This window comes from Pimephales promelas, chromosome 3 (genome assembly GCF_988280905.1).
Source record: "Pimephales promelas chromosome 3, fPimPro1.hap1.1, whole genome shotgun sequence".
In the NCBI taxonomy this organism is placed as follows: Eukaryota; Metazoa; Chordata; class Actinopteri; order Cypriniformes; family Leuciscidae; genus Pimephales; species Pimephales promelas.
The window spans coordinates 38,132,215-38,155,751 of NC_142771.1; the positions used below are offsets into that span (position 1 = coordinate 38,132,215).

General features: G+C 36.2%; 1 protein-coding gene across 5 annotated transcripts; it reads right to left on the bottom strand.

Annotated features, from left to right (window-relative positions):
• Positions 1 to 2,022: 2,022 nt before the first annotated feature.
• On the bottom strand, positions 2,023 to 21,507 carry pecam1a (platelet and endothelial cell adhesion molecule 1a). Of its 5 annotated transcripts, none has more exons than XM_039654053.2 (15): positions 21,261 to 21,507; positions 21,147 to 21,170; positions 17,999 to 18,292; positions 17,597 to 17,878; positions 13,721 to 13,981; positions 12,230 to 12,496; positions 11,567 to 11,851; positions 10,006 to 10,275; positions 8,031 to 8,169; positions 7,850 to 7,929; positions 7,161 to 7,214; positions 7,011 to 7,076; positions 4,155 to 4,226; positions 2,628 to 2,650; positions 2,023 to 2,275 (listed from the first exon to the last, which is right to left on the bottom strand). In XM_039654053.2, the coding sequence occupies exons 1-15, from the start codon at positions 21,298 to 21,300 to the stop codon at positions 2,225 to 2,227; spliced, it is 2,208 nt and encodes a 735-aa protein (XP_039509987.2). In that variant the 5' UTR covers positions 21,301 to 21,507; the 3' UTR covers positions 2,023 to 2,224. The 5 variants fall into 5 exon arrangements, with proteins under 5 accessions (XP_039509987.2, XP_039509986.2, XP_039509984.2 ...); XM_039654052.2 differs by having other exon boundaries at positions 2,023 to 2,278; XM_039654050.2 differs by having other exon boundaries at positions 2,576 to 2,650; positions 21,261 to 21,506.
• Positions 21,508 to 23,537: the final 2,030 nt, after the last annotated feature.

Genomic DNA, 23,537 nt, shown 5'->3' on the forward strand with positions numbered 1-23,537 from the left:
TGCACATCAATCTCTTCAGTGGACCCTGGTGCATCATCCTATGCATTGCAACAAAGTTATAAGCCATTGAGTTTTGATTTTTCCCCCCTCCAAACCAAGATGGCCAATGGCCAGTCAGACATGCCAAGGTGCTCCGGAATATCCACCCATTCCTTCTATCCTAGGACACTCTTGTTGGTAAAAAAAATATTGCAGCATCAAGCAGTATCTAATGAGTCATATCACAGTAAAATTTTCAAAGTTTTGATTTTAGATTGGGAGAAAAATCTGATAAATCACCCGTCCATTATAGTGGACCTCATGCATCAATGGCTATATTTTAGCTACAATTTATACTTATACTGTGAATATTGTTTTTGAAAATACTTCATCTGCAGTAACTTTTTTTGACTGTAAATAAATGTAGTCGTATTATTAGAATGTAATTTTCATTGACGTCTAAAAAAGTTATGCAATTACATAATTTGTGACTTGTAATGCATTACTTTACTCATTTCATCAAAAAGTAATCTAATTACGTAATGCATTCCCAGATAGCAAACTGACATTGAATCAACGTGGAAACGACGTCTCTCATGACATTGAAACAACGTTGATTTGCTCATCGAATTAACGTTGAACCAACGTCAGACGCGGCATTCTTCAAAGCTAAATGAAATCGAAAATTGGTTTGCTTTCATAACGTTGAAACAACGCGTTGATTTCAAGTTGATTTTCCGTTAGTTTTGAAAGAATGACGCGTCTGACGTCGGTTCAACGTTAATTCGATGAGCAAAACAATGTCAGATCAACGTTGTTTCGATGTCATATTTCCACGTTGATTCAATGTCAGTCTGCTATCTGGGTTACTTCTTACATAAAAAAAATATCTGTTTACCTATAATGTTTCTTTACTCGTAACATCAAAAAGTAATCTGATTACACAATGCATGTTACTTGTAATGCATTACTTGTTAGATCAAAATGAATCTGAGTATGTAATGCATGTTACTTGTAATGCATTGTTAGATCAAAAAGTAATCTGATTAAATAATGCATGTTACTTGTTAGATCAAAAATTAATCTGATTATGTAATGCATGTTACTTGTAATGCGTTTCTTTATTCATAACAACAAAATGTAATCTGATTACGTAATGCACATTACTTGTAATTAATTGTTAGATCAAAAAGTAATCTGATTAGGTAATGCATGTTACTTGTAATACATTACTTTACTCGAAACATTAAATGAAATCTGATTATGTAATGCATGTTACTTTACTTGTAACATCAACCAAGTAATCTGAATGCGTAATGCCTGGCCCAACACTGCTCATTTCAGATGAGATTTAAAAAAAATGTATCACTAGGTTTTCTCAGAAGAGGGGCTATGCTAGAAATGTGTCCATCTCTAACATAATCAGAATTATCAGCTAATAAGGGTAAATTGACATACTCTGGCACACTGGAGGGAGCATCTGAGTGTTTCCACAGTTGTACATTGACAGGCTGTAGACATTTCTGATGGAATCACATCATTATGTTCTGATACCCAAGATACACAAAGTGCAACTTGTATGCAGGTCAATTGCCTTTGCAATATTTCGGGTTTATATATATTTTTTCATATATTTTATAGTTTTCACATGATTTGATGTAATTGTATTGATTAGTTTGTTAAATACACATAATTTATCTGTTTGATTATTGTATTATGTTTAATACAGTATCTCTTCAGTTTAAACTATAAATGCATGCGGTCCACTCAAGTGGACATCTGAAAATCTCTTTGAAAATTTTGTTTAAAAAAAAAAAAAATCTAATCAAATCTTGTTTGTCATGCCCTAAGAGCAATAAAAACACAAAGGAAAAAAAAAATCCTGACTGAGGATATCATAATTCATGCATGAAAGGGTTAAAGAATTATTTTTTCCAGTAACTCAGCAGCTCCCCCTTCTTCTGGAAGCACAGATGGTTTTCCTTTTCCTCGTAGTTCTTGAAAAAAAAAATACTCCAAGAAAGAAAAAAAATAATAATAATAAAGACTTGACTGCTCAGATTTTAATCTCTGATACTGTATATAAACATCACAACACATCTTACTCACATTACAAACAATCCAGGCCACAAAGTAAAATGAACGATACCGTTAAACTAAAATGTTCACTGTCAACAGATCATAAATGAAAATCAGCCTCTGGTGGTGAAGAAGCTGAATAAATTAGATGTAATGTGTTGAGACACTATGCAGGTTCTTGTTCACTGTTGTTGAGTTGTGCATACTCCAGAGCCGCCTGCTGAGAAAGACACAAATAACTTCACTGAAAGATTGCAGAGTATAGATCTATCTATTTATCTAATCTATCTATCTATCTATCTATCTATCTATCTATCTATCTATCTATCTATCTTGAAATTTAAAAAAAAATTGTGCAAAATATAGTTTATGATTTTTCCTCGTTAGATTTTGTGTGACCAGCAAATGTTCTTGTCATGCTTCACGAGTTAAACCAAATGATATATGAGGTATTTCTTCTGTAGCACCTATTTCTTCCACAAGAGGGCCTCCCTGTGGCAAAACTATTTGTACATACCTACATGTGGACTTGTGTGTCTGTGTCTGTGTCAACATTGTGCGTCACTTACGCCCTCAGCTTGTTCCGAAACTCCTATAAAAAACAAATGAACCACCGTCACAGAAGAGCCGCAGCGGCAAAATAGATGAATATTTAATAACTGCAGCCCAACTTCCTAAACCAACTCCCAAGGAAGAGGAGTGTGATGCCTGCCCTGGGCTTATCGTGTTAGTGCCATGCTAATGTGCCTGTGCAAGTAATCTGTTTCCCCCCAGATGTAGCTATTGTTTGGCGATATGTGGGCATGCCAAAATCCATTTCAGCGTGACCTCTGCTATGTTTCAGCATTGTTTTACACGCATACCGCAATGATTATCAAGAGGTCTCGCTGGGGAAAAGGGGGCTGTGGAGTGTTTATTTGCACTGATGAAACAATAGCCGCGTTTCTGTGTCGGTTGGCCAGAGGAACATGAGGCTCCAGGGCCCATTGTGAAAACAGGAAGCTCTTTCCCACCGGCACAGGAAATAGCCACCTGGCGTCTCATGCATGATGAAACCACACTTTCATTAACAATGTTAGTACGCAAAGCAACAATGCGCCGTTTTTGCTGCCTGTTATGGTCATGCTTCAAGGGGAGGGGAGTATGGAAGCTTGTTTCTGCCACATAATGAAATATAAATAAGGTAATTGGGTAACACTTTACAATACGGGTGCACTAATATGCATTAATTCATCCTTAACTAATGCACAGATAATCATGAGTTCATGTATAATTCATGAAGAACTAAACCATTAATTAATGATCATCAGCAACTAATAAAGAGTCAATACGATTAATAGATTAAGTAATACATGAATTGCTATTAATTCAATGTGTCATTGTGTATTAATTCCCTAATAACATATTTTCTTAACTAATAGTGTAAATGAATGTGTTAATTACCACAATTAGTCAAAGCTATGGACTTCAACTTCCAGTTGTCTGCTTTAATTAATCATTAGCTAATGATTTGCAAAGGTATCATTATGTTATGACTTTACTTGATGGGGCACATCATTATTAACTAGTCATTTAGTAATTGTAGTAATTTGCACATCAATTTGCAGTAACAATGAAGTAATTAATCATGTATTAATGCATATTAGTGTACCTGTCATATTATCTGGAAGTTGAAATACAAGGCTTTGGCTCACTCTGGTAATTAATATATTAATTAACACTTTTAGTTAAAAAAAATGAGTTATAATGGAATTCATCTACAATTAAATATTTAATTAATAACAATTAATGTTTGGACTCTTAATTAGTTCCTAATGTGGTAATCATTAATGAATAGCTTAGATAATCATTAGTTACACATTAATTCAGTATTATCTGTGCATTGCATGCTTATTAGTAAAGTGTTACCGGTAATTGCAACTCACAATTCTGACTTTTTTTTCCTCGCGTTTCACAATTGCGAGAAATGTTCAATTTTCAAGTCAGAATTGCTAAGGATAAAACGATAAATATATTTTTGCTTTATTCCATCCTGGAAACAAGCCTCCATAGGGTTTTCAGGCTGTTATGTGTGTGATTCAAAGATCAGAGCTCACCTGGTGTGGACATCTGGACCTCTGTATGCTGGCCACTGTCTTCAGGCTCTGTGCTTTTCTTCAAAAGAACTTCTAATAGAAATATGGACAATTTTTTTTTTTGTTCAGCATCAAAATGGAAATTTCTCTTCTTTACTTATTTAATTTAAAATTTACTGTGTAGATTAGTCATGACACAAGAACTACATTTTTGGTGTTAGACAGTAGGGGAAGAAAAACACAATAATGTGCAAATATTTAGACTAACCATAGTGAGGACAACTAAAGTTATCCTTCACTTTTACACATTTAACTCTGTAATTTACATCATCAACAGAGTCCACTGATGTCCATGCACACAGTCTTGTTGTGTCCACTTGTCTTAGTGATTGAATCTCAATCTCAAATAGAGATGGGTCCACTAAGAAGGCTGTCACACGTGGACACATCGGGGAAGATTTGAGGGTTAAGCGCTTCTACATCAGTGTTATTCACCTATTATTTTTCTCCGATTTTAGGGGTTACTTATGGGTAGGGTTTAGGGGTAGGAATATGTTTAGGATTACATTTTCAGACATGAATGTTGTTCCAGGATTAATAAAATATGTTGACTCCAACACCAAGGACCAAAATTGTAGGAGGTGGTCTGAGTTGCTACCGATGCTACCTTGAGATGCATCCTGAACCATAAGCACACCGTGTTCGTTCACTGGCCAGAGGAGAACTGGCCTTCTGGTTTCTCCTAAGATTTTTTCCACCTCTATTTCGGTCGCCTGATGGAGTTTTGGTTCGTTGCCATTGTCGCCCATGGCTTGCTTAGTTGGGGACACTTAATATTCAACAACATTACTGATTTAACTGCACTGACACTACTGGATGTAAACTGAATTGAACCGGATGATGATGACCACTGTTTTCTGCAGAACTGCTTTACATGTGAAATGAACTAATTGGTAACACTTTACAATACGGGCGCACTAATATGCATTAATTCATGCTGTCACCGTCCCACAGGTGGGACGTTTGCCACTATATTTTTAAAACAATAATATCTTAGTAAATACCTTAAATAATATTGACAAACTATATATCATTTGGAAGCTTACAATCTCTAGTTTCCATATTTGGTGACATATTTTCAAAATATATTACAGAGGAGCCATAATTTATCAATATAAAACAAGAATATTTTCATACTCATAAGGCGTGTTCAGACCTTTATTTTAAAATACCATTAAACATGAAAAATCATGAAAAAATGGTAGATACCTCAGTTTGTTTTCATGCCAAAAGTTCAAAAGATAGAATCCATTCAATTATTTTGAAAAAAAAAGGTCTGAAAAATTTGAAATATCAAGAAAAAAATAATAAATTCACCATTTGTGACGTGGCAGCTAGCTATGACTTACATGCGTGTTCTTTGTATGTGTTTCTTAGAGGTTGAATTCATATCAAAATCTGCCAAACTTCCCATGCTACTTCTGAATAGGATCTCTACTTCAGAAATTGTATGAAAATTGTGAAAATAATGGTTCATATCACTCAAAACACGAATGGAAATGCAGGTGCCCTTATATGGGCAGTAATAGAGTCTGATTGTGCCCTAGTGAAAAAGTTTGGTACTGCGCTCAAACAAAATCTTACTGAAAGCTCATTTTTTGAGATATCAACCTAAAATTTGAAACACAACTTGTTCAGATTTTTGGCTTTGATCTTTCTGACATTTTAGAGTAGCCCAGGTTTTGAAAATATATATTTTATGTAAAATATGAATAATTCATATTTTTACATTGTACATTTCCATAAACTCAAACTTCTATAACTTTTTTTCTGTTTCACTTTCTTAATTTATTTCACTTCTACAAAAATCTGCCAAATGTCTTCTTTAAAACAAGACCAAACATATGTCTATATTCCAAAGCATTCTTGAATTACAACCATTTAAGTTCGAAATGTGCATTTTCATGTCTATTCAAAAAAGGGGGGGTGACAGTTAACAGGTTAACTAATGCACAGATAATCATGAGTTAATGTATAACTCATGAAGAACTAAACCATTAATTAATGATTACTGCATCAGTAACTAATAAAGAGTCTATATGATTAATAGATTAAGTAATACATGAATTTCTATCAATTCAAAGTGCCATTGTGTATTAATTCCTTAATAACATATTTTATTAACTAATAGTGTAAATGAATGTGTTAATTACCACAATTAGTCAAAGCTATGCACTTCAACTTCTAGTTATCTGCTTTAATTAATCATTAGCTAATGATTTGCAAAGGTATCATTTTACTATGACTTTACTTGATGGGGCACATCATTATTAACTAGTCATTTAGTTATTGTAGTAATTCGTACTTGAATTTGCAGTAACAATAAAGTAATTAATCATGTATTAATGCATATTAGTGTACCTGTCATATATCTGGAAGTTAAAATACAAGGCTTTGGCTCATTCTGGTAATTAACATAGTAATTGACACCATTAGTTAAAAAAATGAGTTATTATGGAATTAATCCACAATTACATATTTAATTAATAACAATTCATGTATGAACTAATACATTAACCTTACAGACTCTTAATTAGTTCCTTATGTGGTATTCATTAATGAATAGCTTAAATAATCATTAGTAACACATTAATTCAGTATTATCTGCGCATTAGTTAAGCATGAATTAATGCTTATTAGTGCACCCGTATTGTAAAGTGATACCAACTAATTTAATAATGGGGTGGTGATGGTGTAAACTTAAAGAATAAGTTTAACTTGACGTACAAACAAGCAACACAATTACTAAACTAATAGTACTTTATAGAATTGATATATATATTTTTTTTTTTTGCAATGATCATTCTTGAATCTCACCTTTGCTGGGATCCACTTCCTGTGGGTGAACCAACTCATAGTCCACGTCGGTATGATCGTCAGAATCTAGTTTGATAGCAAGCAGACATTGTCATGATGAACTAACATCACATCACATCACATAGGCCTCATCCTGTTTAAAGTCTGTACCTGAGCCAGATACATTTTCACTCCAGACATTCCTGCCCATCACACAGGGAGTGCCTGTAGGCAGAAACAAACAAGATATGACCTCAACATTCGGTGTCAGGAAAAAAAAAAAGTGATAAAATGCAATTTTCAATATGATTTTAGTAATCAAAATACAGTTCAGCCATTATAATAACATAACCTAACCCAACGTGAAAAGATACCAGATATGATGCCAAACTCCACAAGAATTACACCGGTAATAACAAAATCATAAGTTCATCCACGAAGAAAAGTACGATTTAGAACACTACACAACTCAAATAATAAACAGGCACATAACTAGTCTTCTTTTACACTAAAAAAGAAACATTGTTTTATTTTTTATTACACTTTCTCTCTATTTTTCCACTCGATTTCAACTAAATCATCAAATTAATGAAAATGAGAAAAGCTAGACATTTATATAACATTTTATATCTACATATATATATATTTTTCTGGCTGTTGGCAGTACTTTCTGATTTATGCTGTGATAAATTAAAAAAAAATGTTTGTCTAAATATACTGTGATTAATAAACTAGGGAAAGTATCTATTAGCTTTTAGCCTATTCACATGGCGCCTTGCCTTAAACACACAGCAGCTTAATGCAAAAATAGCCAAATGCACTATTAATATTAATATGACAAGAATAAGGATATTTTCTACCATTGAGAATGGTGTTGTCTTCGATGTCGAGAGTGAGGCTGACTCTCATAGGGTCACCTGATTTGGGCCTTGAAGGTTTCCTGAGGCAAAAAGCATTTTCAAACACAATGAAGAAACATTTAAATTATGATATAAGACGTACGAACTGTAGATGTTAAATTGAAATCAAGTGGCGTCTTACACTGATAACTCATTTTCTTGCTTTTTTCTGCGTGGATTTGGCATTTTCTTCAATAAGACTGTCAGGACTATGACGATAGCCACCAAAAGCAAGATACAAAACACTCCAATAAGAGCTTTCTTCCACACCGCTAAACTGACTATAAAACACACACAAAATCAGAAAGAACCTGTGAACATCTTTACCAACATCTTCTGTAAACATTGCCACTTTAATGAAACATACTGTACATGAGTATAAAATAACCACTGACTTAAGAAAATTTACCGGCCATATATATTTTTTACATGTCATGTTTCTGCAAAAACAGAAAGTTATGATATCAAAATTTGATTATATAGAATTCTCTATTGCAATTTCGATACCACAGTTAAACAACTAGCCGAACTAATATAAATTTAAACATTGAGTAACTTTTCAGAGACATTGAACAAAGTACACTGTATAAACTAAACAGATTAATCCTTAAAGGGATTCTTCACTTTTTTTGGAAATAGGCTCATTTAACCACTCCCCCAGAGTTAAACAGTTTAGTTTTACCGTTTTCAAATGTATTCAGCCGATTTTCTGATATTTAGAAGAATATCAGCAACCAGACAGTTTCTGGTCTCATTGACTTCCATAGTAGGAAAAAAATATACTATGGAAGTCAATGAGACCAGAAACTGTCTGGTTACTGATATCAGAAAATCGGCTGAATGCATTCGAAAACGGTAAAAACTCAACTGTTTAACTCTGGGGGAGTGGTAAAATGAGCCTATTTCCAAAAAAAATGGAGTATCCCTTTAAATTAACAAATGTTATTCAGTCAAGATCAAAGAGTGATTTTTTTCTCCATTGTTGTTTTACCTACATAAAAAAAATAGTTTTTTACATAATTTTGCGTGAATTTGTCCATTCAAGCACAAGCAGACGTAAAAGAGAGTTCAATTCGGCATTCGAGCGCTGTCTGAAACGCGAGTTACAATTTCGTGACGTTTCCTTTCCAGAGCGTAGTTCACGTTTGTTCATGTTCTCGCCACATTGCATTGATAGAATTCATAAAAATGTTGCTGCATTAACTGACTGCTTTCTTTAAAGGGTTAGTTCACCCAAAAATTTAAATCCTGTCAGTATTTACTCACCCTCATGTTGTTCCAACCCCGTAAGACCTTCGTTCATCTTCAGAACACAAATTAAGATATTTAAGATATTAAGATCGCTCCTGCATACTAGTCCATAGGCTTCTTGAGGGAATGACTCTTGCTGGCATCGAAAAGTCATTAAAGACATCGTTAAAATAGTCCAAGTGACTACAGGGGCTCAATCTTAAGTTTATCAAACGACGAGAACACTTTTGTGCGCAAAAAAAACAACAAAAATAACGACTTTATTTCAACTATTCGTTTATTTCTCCCTCTGCGCGAGTCAGGTTACTAGTTTAATAACGTAAGCTTCTGTTATTGTACGTCACACGCATCACACACATGACCAGCGTCGGCCAATAGTGAGCCTACGTGTGACGTAGCTCTACGCAATCACACTACGTTAACTGACTACAGGCCCATGGAGAAGGAAGTGAATAGTTGAAATAAAGTCGTTATTTTTGTTTGTTTTTGCGCACAAAAAGTATTCTCGTCGTTTGATAAAGTTAAAATTGAGCCACTGTAGTCACTTGGACTATTTTAACGATGTCTTTGATGACTTTTCGATGCCAGCAAGAGTCATTCCCTCAAGAAGCCTATGGACTAGTATGCAGGAGCGATCTTAATATCTTAAATATCTTAATTTGTGTTCCGAAGATGAACGAAGGTTTTACAGGGTTGGAACAATATGAGGGTGAGTAAATACTGACAGAATTTTCATTTTTGGGTGAACTAACCCTTTAACTTTCATCTGCGTAGAGTATGTGTAATGATATGTCAAAACAGAGAAGTTCTACTATGGCTTATCAGGGTGATCAAATTGTGTGTTGGTGTGGTATTTAAAAATGTACCTCCAATCCTGGCTGGATAACTCCTTTTAATTTCAGTGTTGTAATTGGACGCCTCACAGTAGTAGTCGCCTCGCTGGTCTCGTTCTATGGTTTTGATGATATATTGTCCTTCTAAGGATCTGACTTTTTGGCTGGGTAAAGGGAGCCTGTTGTGATACCAGGTAAAGATGATTGGGTAAGTGCCCTTCTGTACACGGCAGGTGAGGGTGAGGTCTGAGCCCTCCGTGACTGTAATGTCTTGTGGCTCCAGGACCGGCTTGGACACTGGTACTGATAGATAGACACAGAAGTACCAGCTAGTCAAGAATAGTAAGAGACAATAATACTATAGCCCATTAATTTTCTGAAAACATCTTTTTGGTCACTAATAACTAGAAATCGCCAGCTCTGTCACAACTTTATATTCCATTCAATGTGTCAATGAGTCAATGTCAAATTAGTATCTGAATGTGAACAGGAATGAGATTTCTGATTTCGACTTCTGTTCTGTTAAACTATTTTATGACTTCAGAACAAATAGAGAATTAGTTTAATGGACCACTTTTTCACTGTAAGTAGAAAAACTTGGTAACGCTTCCTTTTACAGTCCAGTTACCCATGTAAATACTATGTACTTATTTTAGTAACCACAATTACTGGGTAATAACTAATACTAACCCTGAACCTACCCCTGTTCCATGTACCTTATATTAGCCAGTACTTTCTAGGTAAGTACACTGAAGTACTGTACTGTAAAAGGAAGCGTTACCAAAAACTTATAGCCTAATAAAGCGGCAGAAAAATGACCAGTACATTTTCTGTCAAGTTTCCGTAACCCTAAAGATAATGCAATGTCTAATTTAAAAAAAAAGGTAAAACGAAAGCGAAAAATCAATACGGAAAATGTCCTCATATTCATGTCTTCTGTTCTGTTTGTTTTCACTGTCCCCTGAGTTCTAGTTCTTTCACTTGTTGTCGTGGCGTCTGATTAGTACAGTGCGTTGGGCCATATTTGAATGTGTGTGCGTGTGTGTGTTTTCATTTTTATGTGAACTACCCCTTTAAAAACTTCATAAACTTCTCTTTTGACAATAGACAGATTTCACATGCATTCATAAAGTATGTTCACTGTTTGTTTCTCTGACACTGATCAATTCATTACTTAAGGTGAGTCTCTAGATTTTAAACTTGGTAAAAAAATACAAAATGGGATACAGCGAACCATAAACTTGGTAAAAGTGTTTTAAGCTCAAACGACGAATGTCAAATGACAGGAAAATTGACCAATCATATTGTTCCTCTGAATGGGTGGGGCTTGTTCCCCCCTGTGCTGGGGGGAACCTGAAAATGTAGATGGAGGCTTGGTTTTTTCCAATTGACTTTGGATGCTTTATTGAAAAGCTTTTGTCTGTGCAGAACTGGAATACAATGAATGTAACAGTCATCAAAAATGGTGCCGGACACAAATGTCTATCAGTGATTATGGCATCTAAAAATGCCACTTCCAAATTATTAAAAAATAACAACAACGTTAGGCACACAAATCATTGAGCATGAAGATGTCAGGGTTTGGTCCTCTTACCTATGACTTCTGCTGTAAGGGGTTGACTGGTTCTACTGATCGATGGCCCCTGGTTTTGAGCCTGACATGTGAAGCTGTAGATCTCTTCTGGAGAACTGATGGAGTCAATGCTGAAGAGTGCCTTGTCAGCAGCCTCATCCACTCTCTTCTCAGCCATTGACATGCGGGCCTTCAGTAAGGTGTATATTATTGGAAGCGTTCCATTCTCAGACTCACATGAAACCTTGAATGGCCGACCAACAATCACCTTATCAACAACACGGATGACTGGGCCAGAAACAGGCACTGGAAAAATGTTAAAAAAAAACAACAACCCCAAAACATTAGGATGCCTGCCTATTCACTAAAGAAAGTGAGTTCTTGCAATGCAACATATCAATTGAATTATATATATCTGCTTCATATCCCAAGCAGTCAGCTCTTCACTTTTAAAAATCAAGATTCTTGATTTGCATTGATGGGTCCATGAAGAACCTCATGGAAACTTTCCATTCCACAGAGTTCTTTAGATTCTCTGAAAGATGTGTGACTATATGACTGTTATTACTAAGTTATAACATGTTATAACATAGTAATAATGGGAAATGCTATGTTCTTACAATCAATAATGTGGATAATATATGCATGTCCTCTAATGCTTTGGTCAAAGCATGAACTTTTCACCTTTAGCTTTTAAATGGAGTTGTTGGCTGGTCTTGTTAACTCCTTTAGCCACTGCAACACAGGAGTATTTCCCATTGGTGGCCAGGCTCGCAGTGACAAAGTAGTCGGCACCTGAAAAAATGTGCCGACCTTTCAGCAACGTATACTTTATATCCTCTTTTTTGATCTTCTTTGGGGAGCGTACATCACTGCGGCAGGACAGAGTGAAGCGTTCCCCTTCAAAAACCTGGTCTGGGGTCATTCTCAAAATCGGCTTTGAGAACAGTTCTAAAGAGTGAACATGGAGTCAGAATTGGTTTGTTTATATCATCCAGTGGAGGGTTATTATATTTCACAAAACAGTTAATTCATTAAGCAAAAAAATCCAACTGACCAAAAACTCTCTCTCTATATATATATATATACTCACCTAAAGGATTATTAGGAACACATACTAATACTGTGTTTGACCCCCTTTCGTCTTCAGAACTGCCTTAATTCTACGTGGCATTGATTCATCAAGGTGCTGAACGCATTCTTTAGAAATGTTGGCCCATATTGATAGGATAGCATCTTGCATTTGATGGAGATTTGTGGGATGCACATCCAGGGCACGAAGCTCCCGTTCCACCACATCCCAAAGATGCTCTATTGGGTTGAGATCTGGTGACTGTGGGGGCCATTTTAGTACTGAGAACTCATTGTCATGTTCAAGAAACCAATTTGAAATGATTCGAGCTGTGTGACATGGTGCATTATCCTGCTGGAAGTAGCCATCAGAGGATGGGGACATGGTGGCCATAAAGGGATGGACATGGTCAAAAACAATGCTCAGGTAGACCGTGGCATTTAAACGATGCCCAATTGGCACTAAGGGGCCTAAAGTGTGCCAAGAAAACATCCCCCACACCATTACACCACCACCACCAGCCTGCACAGTGGGAACAAGGCATGATGGATCCATGTTCTCATTCTGTTTACGCCAAATTCTGACTCTACCATCTGAATGTCTCAACAGAAATCGAGACAGGCAACAGTCTTCAACTGTCCAATTTTGGTGAGCTTTTGCAAATTGTAGCCTCTTTTTGCTATTTGTAGTGGAGATGAGTGGTACCCGGTGGGGTCTTCTGCTGTTGTAGCCCATCCGCCTCAAGGTTGTGCGTGTTGTGGCTTCACAAATGCTTTGCTGCATACCTCGGTTGTAACGAGTGGTTATTTCAGTCAAAGCTTGAATCAGACGGCCCATTCTAGATAATCGCATTAATGAGAAATTGAACAGGTGTTCCTAATAATCCTTTAGGTGAGTGTATACATATCTTTTTGTTAATGGTAAAATGTTTAACATTCCAATTTCCATTTCAAAGTAATATTCCAATTTTCGCTGCGATTTCGACAAAGGCAAACTTGTTTTAATGCAATAAACCCGTAAAAAAAAAAAAGTCTTATGGAGATGAAAGTGGACAGCTGAAAGCATTCTATGATTAGTCAAAATGTGTGTTTGTGGCTAGTTACCTGAGACATTTAGCTCATAGACGGTTTTCTTTTGCACGCTGCCTTTCTCTGCTTTACACACATAGTCCCCTGAATCCTCAGCTCTGACTGTGAGGCTGTATGTGAACGTTGACTTAGACTGATTCAGTAGAGTGTTGCCTTTGGTAAGGAACAACTCGAGATCTGAGGAATCTCGCACCTGACAAGTGATCAGGACCCTGTCACCCTCAACAACATTTGTGTCGGGGGTGATGCTTATTTTTGGCCTGATCGCATCAAGATCTGTAAAAAGAAAAAAAGGATCAATCTCAATGTTGATGAGTGATGAGTGAGAGATAATTCCTGATAATTCAATAATTTTGATATCAATGACACTGCCATTCAAAAGTTTAGGCTCTGTAAGATTTTGAACGTTTCTTAAAGAAGCTTCTTGTGCTCACCAAGGCATACATTTGATCAACTTTTGATCATTTTAATGCATCCTTAGTGAATGAAAGTATTGATTTCTTTAAAAAAAAATGCATGAATCTTAAAAGGTTGATACACCAATAAAAAAAAAACCTTTCTGTCATTACCCTTATGTCGTTCCAAACCAGTAAGACCAGTTTGTTCATCTTCAGAACACAAAATAATATATTTTTGATGAAAAAAATACCTTTTTGATGAGGTAGTAAAGACATTGTTAAAATTGTCCATGTGACTACAGTAGTTCAACCTTAAAGGGTTAGTTCACCCAAAAATGAAAATTAAGTCATTAATTACTCACCCCCATGCTGTACCAACCCCGTAAGACCTTCGATCATCTTCGGAACACAAATAAAGATATTTTTTATTGAATCTGAGAGCTAGATCAGTCCTAGATAGACAGCCTAAGGGACTGGCTCTTGACGGCCCATAAAGTCATTAAAGAAAAGGTTTAAATATTCCATGTGCCTACAGCGGCTCAATTATAAGTTTATCAAGCGACGAGACTACTTTTTGTGCGAAAAAATATAAATAACGACTTTATTCGACTATTCCATTACTTCCTTATGGGCGCATGCGCGAGAACTGAGACGAGGACGTTCACATTCGTCTACTTCTTGTTACCGGCTGCTCACCGCTTAGGAGTTTTACCGCCACCTACTGTATAAAATGATGATCCATATATAAGGCGCTCCGGATTATAAGGAACACTGTCGTTTTTTGAGAAGATTAAAGGCTTTTAAGTGCACCTTATAGTGCGGAAAATACGGTAATTGAAAAGCGTATGTACAGCGCGCATCTTCCTCTGCTTGTAAACAGAAAGTTTTGCGCTTCCAGCTATATCAGCACATCATCTTATACGGTAGGGGGCGGTAAAACTCCTAAGCGGTGAGCAGCTGGTAACAAGAAGTGGTCGAATGAGAACGTCCTCGTCTCAGTTCTCGCCCATGCGCCCATAAGGAAGTAATGGAATAAAGTCGTTATTTATGTTTTTTTTCGCACAAAAAGTAGTCTCGTCGCTTGATAAAGTTATAATTGAGCCGCTGTAGGCACATGGAACATTTAAACCTTTTCTTTAATGACTTTATGGGCCGTCAAGAGCCAGTCCCTTAGGCAGTCTATGTAGGACTGATCCAGCTCTCAGATTCAATCAAAAATATCTTTATTTGTGTTCCGAAGATGAACGAAGGTCTTACGGGGTTGGTACAGCATGGGGGTGAGTAATTAATGACTTAATTTTCATTTTTGGGTGAACTAACCCTTTAATATTATGAAGCAATGTGAATACTTTTTGTGCAAAAAACAAAAATATCAACTTTATTCAACAATGTTGAATAATGTCAGACTCCTACGCTATTCGCATAGTAAACAAAGTACAGTACTTCCGGACATAGACATAATAAATACATAGACGCCCTGTTGGCCTGCTGGAGCGTACGTCAACGGCGCCGCCATATTGGGGAGAGCAACTTTCCCATACCTCTCATATCGGGAATTGAGAAAAATGCCTTAAAGTCCCTATAAAGGCAATTCTACTAAACACATTATACATGTTACTAATCCATTGCTAAAACACATTACAAAGACTGTGAACTGTGAAGTACTGAAATGAGGAGTTAGACCGTTAAACAATTTTTCACCATTACCGATTTTTTTGGGCGGGGTTAAAACAGGGCTCGATGACGCACTGGAGCCCCTGAGCTCATGGACACTCCCCTACTTGATGACACACTGAGGCCACTGAGGCTGATCTCTCCCCTAATAATAGAGCACATTCGCCGCTCAATCGCGAGTTACAGTCAGTACAATTAGTTACTACAGCCAACAGTTTGCTAGCTAGCTACGCCTTCGACACGGAAATTGTGTAGGCTACTACCTGGATGCGATCATGTACAAAACAGATCTGTGTCTTTATTTCACAAAAAAATAAAGATCACATTTCGAGATAAATAAAATAAAGATCACATCAAGAATAGGTGGATAAATTTTGTGTAGAGCCAACTTTGATGAAGAGCTGAGGATCACCGCCAACACCCGCCTCTGTAGTGATCATTTTACATGGGATCGTTTTATAAACTTTCCTCATTCACTTATGATCCGCTGTTACTAGTAAAACGGGGCCGAAACGACTATCTCCCGCCTCAGCGTTCACCCTCCCGTCCCGAAAGCAGTATCGGCTAATATCACCGTCGACAGCTTTCCCGCGAGTGGGCGTGGTTTCCACGCAGCCCAGCGTTTGAGAGCAGAGAAAACTGCTAATTTTTTCAAGATTTTGATAGCTTATTTTATAGGGCTGGGTAATAAATATTGATTTCTCGATATTAATCGATTCTCATTTTTACGAACCGATATCGATTCTTAAGTCTCAAGAATCGATTAGTCATCCTGTTTCATTTGAATGAATGGGACATTGTATCGCGGCCGCGCGCATCCAAAAAAAAATCGCAATAATCTTTGTCCTTTGTTACTATTGATATGAAACAAAGTCTCAATTTCCAAATTACGTCCATTTCCTTTAGAAATTCAAAAACATAAATAGCGTTTTGGCGCTGTGGCGTGAGATCACTCTGGAGAAGCAGCAGCGCTGATCTCTCATCCGGGTTAATAATACCAGTTACCGCGCAAAAATAAACATGAATGACCATCTGAAAGTGTGTTAAAAGATAGAGTACAACTTATCGAAATCCGTATCATGTCACATTCATTCGCTCAATCAGCGTTTCAACCGTGGAAAGACGTCGGTTAAACAGCTTGTAATCATTGTCTTGTCATGTATCGTCATATTTACCTCAGAAAACCCACATCAACTCGTTAGTCAGATAGAAAAAAATAACTCCAGAGAGGAGCATTTTGCTAAATATATACACTATATTACATATGCATTATAATCTTAAAGTTCTTCAATATTTAATAAATCTGGCAAGTTTTTATGACATTTAAATGTTTATATTTCATATAATCTTCTTATTATAAAAATAAATAAAAGTGTAATTTAAACGATAGGAAAAATTGGCATTTATTGTAACTGATATCCAAAATAATCGATATTGAATCGAATCGAATCGTAATCGAAATCGAATCGAATTGAAAGCTTGTGAATCGAAATCGAATCGAATTGTGAAATTTGTCTCAATACCCAGCCCTATTATTTTATATACTTGCCGGCTTTTTTTATCATTCAAATTTGGCTGGGTGGCTAATAACACATTTTTGTGGTGTGACAAACTCAGAACACATACTTAATTTTGACTTTACTTTAAGGTTGAACCACTGTAGTCACATGGACTGGGTTTGGAATGACATCAGGGTGAGTAAATAATTACAGAATGTTCATTTTTGGGTGAACTATCCCTAAAATAATTTTGATTGTAGCCAACAATTTTGATTTCATGGGGTCTTTAGACCAAGTTTCTTTGACCAAGCAAATGTTACCTTGTACAATCACTTTCACCGTGTTGCTTTTGTTGGAGAAGCCCGCATCAGGATGCATCATATATATATAGACACAGTGCAGGTAGACATCTATGAGCTTCTGCATGGTAAGAGTGGTCGTCACAGAGTTGCTCTTGCTAGAGACTCGCTTGACCTCCTGATTGTCCTCGTAGAAATAGAAGTTCAGACCGCCCGTCTCCTCTGGTGCACTGCATGTGGCACTGATGTCTTCACCCTCAGAAATGATATCAGACTTCACCTTCAGTGTGGGGACTTGAAGGCCTGCATGGTTATAAAGACTCAGTAGACTTTGATATCCAGTGTAAGTAGACAGCAACAGCTGCTAAAACAGAATTAGTAGAATTATGCTTTGATAGCAATCAGTAATGTTAGGCTACTGACCTGTGACTCTGAGTGTCTGACTGGTGCTTGGCTTGATCTTGTCGTAGATGCGGACAGTGCACTGGTAGCGACCCGAGTTGAACACCCTGGCTGGAGATAAACTGCGCTCCACCACTGAAACGCTGGTATTTTTCGAGTACATGACCTGATCGTCTTGCAGGAAGCTGAAGCTGTACGTCAGCGGCTGCGGGAGGCTCTGACTGACCTTGGCCTCGCAACGCAAGGATAGGTTAGTGCCACTCGCCACATTATTACCAGGAAGCACAGTCAACGTCACCTGGTCAATGGTGAATGCTGCTCAGAAAGACCCAGAGATAAAACACACATTCACACATTTGTTTCACTATTTTAGAGAGGACATTGCAAATACTAAATACCATTGATTTTATGTCAAAATATCTACCACTAAACCTACGCCCATCATAGAAACAAAACACTAGATTTAAATAAAAACACATTTGGGCCAATTTATAAGCCTTTTTAATTAATGAGGACAAGTAAAATGCCCTCACTTGTCATGATGTTTTAATGAATAAGTGAGGACATTTGGCCCTCACAAGTATAGCCAAACTTGTACACAAAGACAATCCATATTTCATAAATCAAAAACGTAAAAATTAAATCATTAATGAAGCAACTGGGCCCAGGTCCGGCCCATATCTGGTACACGTGGATTCCACACGGCCCAGATGTGGGCTGGATCTGGGTCGACATGTTGCTGTCTGGCACCGAATATAAGACCATTAAAAAAAAGAAAAAAAAAAAAAAACGTTCATTAAATTTAAAATCTAACCAATTTTGGGAGTCAAAATAGCTGAAAAAAAATAAAGTGACAGAATATGTTGTTGACTGAACTGAATTTTGAATAAATAATTCTAATATCGTATATGTAATAATATAATCTTAATTACATTTTTAAATAAATAATGATATTATTAATATTAATATCATATTAATACAATTTTGATAATATTGTAAATAATTGTAATACATCATTGCGTTTTTGAAAGGTGCATGATAAATTGTAAAATATTCAATTATTTTATATATTATTATACAATTATTTTACACATTTATTATGGACAATTTGTTGTCTGCAGTGTTTCGCAATATATGGCTATTTAAAAGTAAGCATAAAAAGTTTTTTCATGAAAAAAACCTTATACAAATGTATTGCACTCTCAAAAACATGTGTTGTGTTTGAGATCATTTTAGTTAAATCTGCTGTGAATTCTGCAAACTTACTGTCACATGTTTATAGTGTCTAGGTGATCACATAAAATATATGTAATCAGTAAAATATAATTTAATGTTGAAACTTGTATGTAATATTTTGAAATAAATTTGTAATCACACATTGTTGCATTGTGAAATATTTAAAATATATCAAGTATATATGTAATATTGAATAACACACTATAGTTAAAATCATAATCAAGTACTTTACATGTGCTTTAGTACGCTTCTTTAACCCTTGTGCTGCATTAGATTTTTAACACCGTTGAGTGCATTAAGGACCAAAAATGGCCACATATTAAACATTGCCTAAAATATTATATATTATTATTATTTTCCACTTTTACCAAGTTAAATCTTTTAACCAGCATCAGTCCTCATCATAACTACCAAAAATGTATTCAATTTCAGGATTTTAACCCTTTAATTACCAGTTTTGTTTGCGAAACCATCGATTTGTATAAGAGGAAAAAACACAAAAATTCAATTATTTTCAATAAACTAAATGCAAAGAGAAAACTTTAGATTTGGATTATCACAGTCCCACTTTGAAAAAATCCCACTTAGCGCGTTAGAGACCAAAAATGGCCACCTATTAAACATTGCCTATTGCCTAAAATAAGGTGCATTTCCACCCATAGGGAATAAATATGTAGTGACGTCATCTGGTGGAATACACTATATAATGCAAATATAATGCTTTTGCTTCAAAATGAAAGGATGTTTGTGCAAAAATCATGTTTCATGTATTACTGACAGCCTCAGATTTAAACAACGTTTTAATGGGTTTCAATGGGCCATTTTTGGTCTTTATGGTGCTGAGTGTTACTATTTGATCTACACAGTGTGTGTTATACATATTTTGCAAAATGGGATCACATTTTTTACATGTATCCAAAAAGTCACAATTTTGCCAAATTTCATACCATTTGCATTAAAACAGCCAAAATGGTCAAAGAAATTAAACTGCAAAAGACCAAAAATGTCCCTAATGCAGCATAAGGGTTAAAGGATGACAAAATATTATTGAAACATAATGATTTAAGTAAAACTTTTAATTTGACATCATTACTAAAAAAAACTCATGAAAGTGTCTCTCTTTAAGTGCCATAATTTTATATTATTTGCAAGTACAGGTTTTAAAGTATTCTTTTAAGATTTGAAGAACACTGCAATCTATTAAGTGCACTTATTTTACGCAAGGGGTGAACTCTGGGATTATCTTCTCAGTGAAGGGTAAATCAATGCACCAGTACACTCCCGTATGTTCACTTCTAAAGAGTCATCCTCCCAGTATGTTTACTTTGAGCAGAACACCGTCAGCTCTTTTCCTGAAGTCTTAAAGAAGACCTCAGGCGGCATTCCCAACAGAAAGAAGAGGAAGGAAGGAAAGCACATAAACAAACACAAAACACCATTCCCTGAGGTGAACAGAGCCTGTGATTTCAGCCGCATAACTCTCAACCCGACCAACAAAACACAAGTTCTCATCTCCGCTGTACACGTCAGCCCAGTAAACACGCTAAAATCTGGAAAAACAAGGAGAATCCGAACCCAGAGTTAATGGTGGTGGGTTGATTGGAATCTGCATCCCTGATCTTGTTTGAGCCTCTAATTAAACGCAGACTAAACTTCTTGCTATTATACGAAGCGAAACTTCCTCTGAGCGGCTAAACAGTCCGTGACAAAATATCTCGGAAGAATCAAAGCATCCAAGTGAACCACAGACCTGCCCCTGCTAAAAATACATCCGAGAAGTCCCTGAAAATCCCAGAACTGTCAAGATATTTCACTGCACCCTTTGCGAGCGGTCAGGTGAATCTGAGAGAGGCAAAAATAACTCAACAGTCGTCGTGACCAAAAAAAAAAACCGGTTCCCTCGCATGCAAATAAAACTGAACTGAGGACTTACCTGCCTGTGTGTTGGCCGCTTGCCCTGCAGATGAGAGCAAAAGTGAGAAAGAGGTCAGACAAATGAATAAAAAGAGAGGATGAGATGGTCTGAATCAGTCCGGAGTGTCCTTACACAGAGCGCTCAGGCCGAGCCAGAGAAGACACGCGCTCATCTTCACAGGTGAGTGTTCATGAATGTGAAGGATGCCGAGGATGGAGAGAAGGGGCAGAGTGCTCGCGCACTTATCGCATGGAACCTCCTTTCTTTGTTTAACGTGAATCAGGAAACGTGTTGCTTCCTCAGGATGTGTGTTTTTGAAATGCTTCGTTCGTTCAGGCCCTTGAAAACATTGCCAGTCGGTTTACGGTCTCAAAGGACTCCTGTTTTCAGCTGAAGACATCACAGCGACATATGAGATCAAGAAGATGATGAACGGTGTGGCATCTGTCCAGCACAAACAACAAAAGTACCATGGTAGCACTCTTTGGGTTTTTTGGGACATGGTACCATGATATCAAATTTCTTGGCATGGTTGTACCGTGGTTGTATGGTTGTAACTATGGTTGTAGTGTGGTTGTTTGTAGATATTATATGGTTTTGAACACAAACCATAGCAAAACACATTTTTCGCCATGTATCATAATACAATGATTTTTCTTTTGCCAAATGATGTCTATCTCCTGCTCTCTGAGAATACAAAGTGATCTCATGAGAATACGTTTGTATTTGTACGAAAAGTGTCGTTCTATCATACGTATATATAATTTCGTTTTATATGCGCAGAAACGTATAATACAGACGTATTTACAGTTCTAAAACGTAAAATATTTACGTATTGAAAGCACAAAAATGTAACTTATTTACGTATGAACAAATCCACCGACGTACATATTTGTACGTATCACAATTTATGCATGAGGAGTTCAGATGCAAAAGCCTCTAAGTGCCATTTGAAATTTTCTTCTAGAATGATCATTTTTATCAAGCTTGTATATTTAAGTTCAGTGATTTCACTTAAATGGCAATGATAATTACCTATTAATTGTTATTTAAGTGAAATTACTGAACTTAAATATACAAGTTTGATAAAAAATCATCATTCAAGAAGAAAATTTCAAATGGCATTTAGCAACACTATCTCACGACCAATTCGTACGAAATTCGACGCATGATTAAAAAGTGTCTAATTCGTACTAATTCGTACGACCTCACTCGTACTAATTCGTACGATTTGTCTAAACCCACGTGATGGTTAAGTTTAGGGGCGGGGTAAGGGGTAGGTCATTCGTATGAATTCATACGAATTAGCCAATTCGTAAAATATTTACGATTTAGCAAAATCGTATTAATTCAAACGAGTGAGGTCGTATGAATTGTTACGAATTAGCCACTTTTTAATCATTCGTCGAATTCGTAGGACTTGGTCGTGGCTTTTGCATCTGAACTCTTCGCATATTAATATCGTCGCAAGATTATGTTTTGACTCTATTGCATTCCACGGTCTTATTAATTAAGTTTTCAGTCACATTTATTGATATAATACTCATAAATATTAACATTTTGCTCGTTTCGCCTGCATGGTGTTAAACAATACAATACAAAACCTTAAAAATACATTCTTTAACGTTACTCGTTTAACCGTTTTGTAATAGTTTATTTAACTTGAGACACATAAAGCGTTTTCTCCTATAAAACACAATAAAATTCACAAAAGACATCAATTTTATTAGTTTGATGTAATCCAAATCTTTAGAATCCAGAATCGGTTTGCGTTTGCAGCAACCCTACATGTCAAACCCCGCACTGGTGATGATTCAAATTCAAAAATTGCGCCCTTGAGAAGCGATACGTCATGTTTTACGGCAGTGATATCAAACGTTCATTGGCTCTTCCCAGCTTCGTCACAGATTGCGACACGAAGGACTGTGAGACGCTTGGCTTTTAGTTCATTTCAAATGGAGAAGCGCGAACCGAAGCCGGATTAACATTTTCATTGATTAGTAATTTAATTTCTTCTCTGTACTTCATACAAAACTATTACAATACTGCCAGAGAAGACTGCGACTGCAACGCTTCATCTTGTGAACGGCTTTTGGTATCGGTTTTGACATTTTCGCAATAAATAAATTATTGTGATTATACTTGTCTGTTAGTTATGTTTTTCTTCATAATTGTAAGTTAGTTTGTTACGTAGTTTTAAGGAATTGTTATGGGGTAGGAGAATGATTGGTGTCTCAAATGCTTTATTGTTAATTAAAACTGCCCTTTCCCAACACATCTGTCTATAACGTTTTATTCTTTTTTATTTTATGTATAAAATGGGTATGTTTAGGTTTGGGATTAGGGTTACAGGATCTTACATTTATCTATAAAATGGTAAAAAGGGAAATTATACAGATATCTGTATGA